We start from the raw sequence: 5129 nt of genomic DNA, 5'->3' as shown, positions 1-5129 counted from the left end.
AATTGAAAGAATCAACAAACAGTAAAACGTCAAAAATTAAAAAACGGTGGCATAAAAAAAGGGCAAGAAATGCGGCATGTATTCGCCGTGAGGAGTCTCAAATCCACACTCTGCGGCTCAGAAGACTGCCACGACCCAAATACAATCCCAGAAGAAGCAGCAGCACACAAGACACGCGCACATGCACAGTGTTGTTGCCGCTCAAATCACGCAGTATCAATTTCACGTCGTTGGGAGAGGCGAGGCGGTCGTCGGGACTCACGCCGCTCCAGACACTGCGAGGTGACTATTTGTAATAGGGATTCATGTCCAGTGGCATTGCGTTGTGCCCATTCATTTCTCTCCGGTAATATCCCCAGCAACGTGCTCTCTGACGCTGTCAACTACTCGAATCTTCTCGGGCGGTGTCGGAGCCGCTTTCCTCGTCGGAACGGGAACCTGTCCTTGAGTGCACGCATCGCAGTGAAATTCAGTGGGCGGTTGTGCAGAAAGACGTTCTTCACCGTCACTTGAGATTCGTGCCCACCGCACGCGCAAAAGAAAAACCTCAGGACCTCAGGTGGCCTCTCGCCTGTTGACGGCACTTCTTCATTCCCCAGCGACTCGCCATCAATGTGCACAGAGGTTTTGTTGCCTTGCAGCATGAGTGCCACTTGGTATTCGTTCCTTCGGCTCCCAAGTGCTGCTCCGTGTTGTTGTCTTGCCTTCGAACGTCGTCTCCCACTTCTTGTTGTGGCTGCACGACAGTCCCACAGTATGATTGGGCTCAGTGTCCGCCAGCACCGCAGTCAGCAGAGGAGTGTTCTCACTCGGAGCCTCTTCGATGGTCACCGACGCCACAAGTGTGGAGTTGTGGCTCAAAGATATATGACGCACTTCATCACCCTGAGTGTTCACAGGCCGTAGTGCCCTGGACTCAAGTCCCGTCACTCGTAACCCATCGTTGTCCTTCACTGCATTTGTCACCGTTGCATTCAGGAAAAGGTACTCGTCGTTCCACGTGACATCATTGGCCGCATCGGACAAAACTGCCACCAGCCACGCCGTGGGTATAGACAGGCTGGAAAAGAAAATGTCCTTTTGCGTCCAATTACTGAGGACGGACTCGATTTCCTCCAGTTCCTCCGTCGGGCGGGAAAGTGACATGACACGGCATTCACCGTTGTCCCTCCCCTGTAAAAGATGCAAACTGCCATCCGGGCACAGCAGGCTGCTGGTGAGCATCCAACTCGCAGCATTTTCCATGGCAACCGGTCCAACAGAAAACAAGCGGTTGTTGTCCGTGACCCAAAGGCAGTGCGCAGTGGCCCTTTTCTTCCCCGAGGCGTGCCCTCGCTGAGTGCACAGCATGACCTTCCTTCCCTCAATGGTCGCGGTGATGAGGGCATCCACATGCAGGCTTAAATCTCGAGAGACTCCTGATCGGGCGTTGACCCACACGGCTGAGAGTGTCCCGATGGCCTCCGTCCACGTTTTCCCCATGTCACGCGACTCGTACACCCTCTGGCCACTCTCGCAGACAACAATCATGATAAGTGATCCGTCCCACTCGGTGACGCGGGAGTCAAGGCATTTCGCAGGGGAAATGTCCTCACAGAGCGCCCAGGTGCTGCCGTTGTCCGTCGAGCAAATGATCATGGAGCAAACGTATTCCGCTTCATTCACCGCCATCAGAGAAAACACAAGCGTGCCGTCCTCCATCACAACACCTGCGCCACCAGAGGCAATGAACTCCGTCCATTCACCTTGTGAGAAGCAGAACAGATCAGTTTCGAGAGTGGTTTGGGTCGCCCCATTCGATCCGTCCACTCTGCTTCCCACCCGTGGGATTCGTGACATCGCCCACAACCAGCTTCAGCTCCAAGCCGCCCTCTCTCCAGCACACACCTTCGTAGGACACATCAGTGCCTCCCGCAAGAAGAAACACTCTGTTGCCCTTCGTGATTGTTGTGGGGCGGAGCACAACACCCAAACTCTCCTTTCCCTCCGCTGCACCAAGCACAGTGTGTGCCCTCCATGTATCTTTTATTGACCTCACCAACAACAGTGGACCAATTCCACACAGAGTCGATGCACCCCGCAACCACATCAGAAGAAAAGGACATAATTAATTGAGCACATTGATATTCGGCATCCATGCAACCTTCAAAGAAAACAGCCATTACTCCACCAGCACTGACGAGCGAGGGTGAAAAAAATGGATCCCTCGCCGCAACTGGAGCAATCCCATCCTTCGACTGCACCAGCGTCGTCTGCGCCACAGATAGATCGACTCCCTGCGGCACCTCAACATTTATTAAACCACTCATCGCATCATCAATGGGATTCCCCTTCGGCTCGGTGACAGGCGTGGGCCTTCTTTCGGATGGTGTCGGAGCCACATTGATATTTTAAACGTAAGCAAACTCAGGCTTCGTCTCGGACGTGTTGGTCGCCGTGTTGGATGCGGGACTCGGATCGACGGTGTTGGGTCCGTCAGCCGCAGCAGACCGTCGCCAATCCTCGTGTTGACGTGACGGCTCAGCATTCACTTGCGGCGCAGTTGTCCCACCAGATTTTGTGTCGTCCCTTCACGGGGTGGCGGCAACTGACAGATGCCCGTCTGGTCAGCATCGCTGCTCCGTGCAGGCGGATGGATGGTTCCATCGGGAGGAAATTTGACGCCGCCACAATTCATAAGGGCCGGCGTATTTATGTGTCGTCACATTCATCGTGAAGGCAACGGTGGCCCCTTCATCTTTCGTTGCACAGCTGGCAGCACAGCTGCTAAATGTGTGCACCGCACTGACCACATGGCACACAGCACACAGCTCACCATTCCTGCCATGCATGCGCACATCAAAGCCACTGAAAGTGTAATTCTCATACTGAGCCTCAGCACTGGCAGCAGAACACTTCTTCCACGCCCACACACACACACACACACACGCACACGCGATAGCTCAGGCTGCCGTCACTCTGAGCAAACGACACATCCACCGGCACAACCACCGCATACGCATCACCAGACACATCTCCAGCACTCCCAGCAGCCGTCACATACACACGGACGAGCAGCAGCAGCAGCACAAGAGTGCAAGGACCAACACGGCGCCGCACCGTCACCATCGTCATCATCGCAGTCATCGTCACCCGTAGTGGAGTCGCTGGAGCCAGTCAGCTGATCGGTGAGGCAGAAGAAAAAGAATGCAACAAGAGGGAGAGGGACGGAGCACCGCGGATACAGCGAGAGAGAGAGCAGACAAAACGAGGAGAAGGCAGGAGGCCCAGCCGCACAGTTCACACACCACTGGGCAGCATCCACGCAACGCAAACAACGCCAGTAGCCATCCACCATGCAGGAGGAGCAGACATCCACCACCATCTCCCCCCAGCTCATTCCCACAGCCAACGGGAAATGCCAAAAGCCCGCGGCCACCACACAACGCACACGGAGCGAGCACCCACCACACCAGCCACACGCGCCAGTGGACCCTCATCCATCCATGACGCGGCAACAAAACTTCCTGCCATCCCGCCCTCAATGGGACACGGAGCCCAACTCAACGCAGTCACACGCGGTGCACCACACCCGCAGAAAAAGAGACTCGGGCTGCGCACTCCCTCCCCCTTCTCCTCATGGTCACGGAAGAAGAGAACAGCCGCCACACGCAACTGCCAGCACGCACTGCAAAAGAAGCATTCAAACCCACTGCAATGTGCACCTTGTGTATATGCCTGCAGAAGCACAAAGCAAAAAGTAGAAAAGAGGAAGTAGAGTATGTGGGGAGACGCACAAAAATGTACAGCGGAGACGCATGGCGAAACAACAAGAAGAAGACCGCTCAAACTCACGATTGCACCGCAGTCCAAGCAGCGGCAATCCACACAAAGTTTATCCAAAACACAAAAAAAGCTTTCCCCTTCATCTTATACAAACTCCATCACACAGAATAATTATAAATAAAAAAGAAATCGTCCATTACTGTTCCACACAAATTTTAAAAAGCTACCGGCTGCCTTGTGGCCCACCAAACTGTCCATATATTTTTTGCCCACAAAAAAGAAATTTAAAAAGTATTTAAATGTCTTTCAGCCGTCCGACCCTCCGTGTGTCCGCACATCGTTTATATTTCATGGGGTCATCTGCGTGTTGCTGCTCCCCTCAGCCCTCTCATCGGCGCGTGAGTGCGGCCCGCAGAGCACAGTCACTCGTGTGTGGGGACTGAGAGAAGCACGCAGACACGACGGGAGTCGCGTCACTCCATCGGGAGAGTGAGCGCAGCAAAAGAAAACAAAACATCGGGGGAAAAGAAATGCTGACGGGACTGCCAGCGCGTGAAATGAACACAAAAACAAAAAAGAAAAAAAAACACGGCGGCAGGGCGTGACTGTGTGTGTGGCGCCGCGGGTGTCTGCCCGCCCTGGCCGCAAACAAAACAAAAAAAGAGGGAAGAAATGTGTGCTCCGCCCCACAGGCCCTCGTCGCACGCCCACACGTCACGGCTCCCTCAGCGCGCCGTTCGTCGCGGCCCCTCCTCATGCGTGCAGCAGGCGAGGCGCACAGGGCCGTCGTCATGAGCGTGTCGGTGGGTGTGCGAGCGGAGCAGTTGGGCGGAAACACACGGCACCCCTCACAGGAAGAGTGCAGAAGAAACAATTAAAAGAAGGAATAGTAGAAAAAAAAGAACGTCCATATTGATTGCCCCAAAAGCAAAAAAAGAGGGGATGGGAGATTAGAAAAAAACACGCACAAAAAAGTAAAATAAAAAAAACATGAAAATTTTCCTTTACGCATAGTAATCCACTACCAGGAGTGTGTGCGTCGGTGGTGGGGAGGGGCTGAGGTGCTCCACGCAGAGGCCACACACTCCTCAAGAAGCGGCAATCCCCCACAATCCAAGCAGAAGGAGCAGCGGCAGCAGTCCGCCTCCGCAAACAGTGCTGCCACGAGCGGTACCTTCATCCGTTGCTCTTGCCGCCAATGTTTTCAGATCTGTCAGCTTTGGAATAGAAATTTTGTTTGCGTTGAGGACGCGGATCTCATTGTCATCCAACGGGCGGTTGTGCAGCAGGACATTCGACAAGGTCACAGGCACGTCTTCTTTGCTCCCTGCGCTGCCTCCATCCCCTCCAATGTAGAAGCGTGA

At 54.2% G+C, this 5129-nt stretch overlaps 2 protein-coding genes and 1 pseudogene across 2 annotated transcripts, besides 2 other annotated features; all 3 read right to left on the bottom strand.

Moving 5' to 3' along the window:
• Positions 1 to 5129: a sequence feature (areas not merged during assembly with more than two copies in the genome that could not be assigned to a particular haplotype).
• Positions 117 to 2309, bottom strand: Tc00.1047053509225.30 (annotated as a pseudogene).
• Positions 2908 to 2934: a microsatellite.
• Tc00.1047053509225.21 (uncharacterized protein) lies at positions 3002 to 3379 on the bottom strand (the record flags this gene model as incomplete). The annotated part of the gene is made up of 1 exon (XM_798947.1): positions 3002 to 3379. The coding sequence occupies one exon, from the start codon at positions 3377 to 3379 to the stop codon at positions 3002 to 3004; it is 378 nt and encodes a 125-aa protein (XP_804040.1).
• On the bottom strand, positions 4854 to 5129 carry Tc00.1047053509225.11 (trans-sialidase, putative; the record flags this gene model as incomplete). Its single annotated transcript, XM_798946.1, has 1 exon — positions 4854 to 5129. A coding segment is annotated over one exon (276 nt), but the record flags the coding sequence as incomplete, so codon positions are not given.

Source organism: Trypanosoma cruzi, genomic scaffold, assembly GCF_000209065.1.
Source record: "Trypanosoma cruzi strain CL Brener 1047053517177 genomic scaffold, whole genome shotgun sequence".
Lineage (NCBI taxonomy): Eukaryota > Euglenozoa > Kinetoplastea > Trypanosomatida > Trypanosomatidae > Trypanosoma > Trypanosoma cruzi.
The sequence above is the reverse complement of the archived record's forward strand: the minus strand, read 5'-3'. Positions and strand labels throughout refer to the sequence as shown.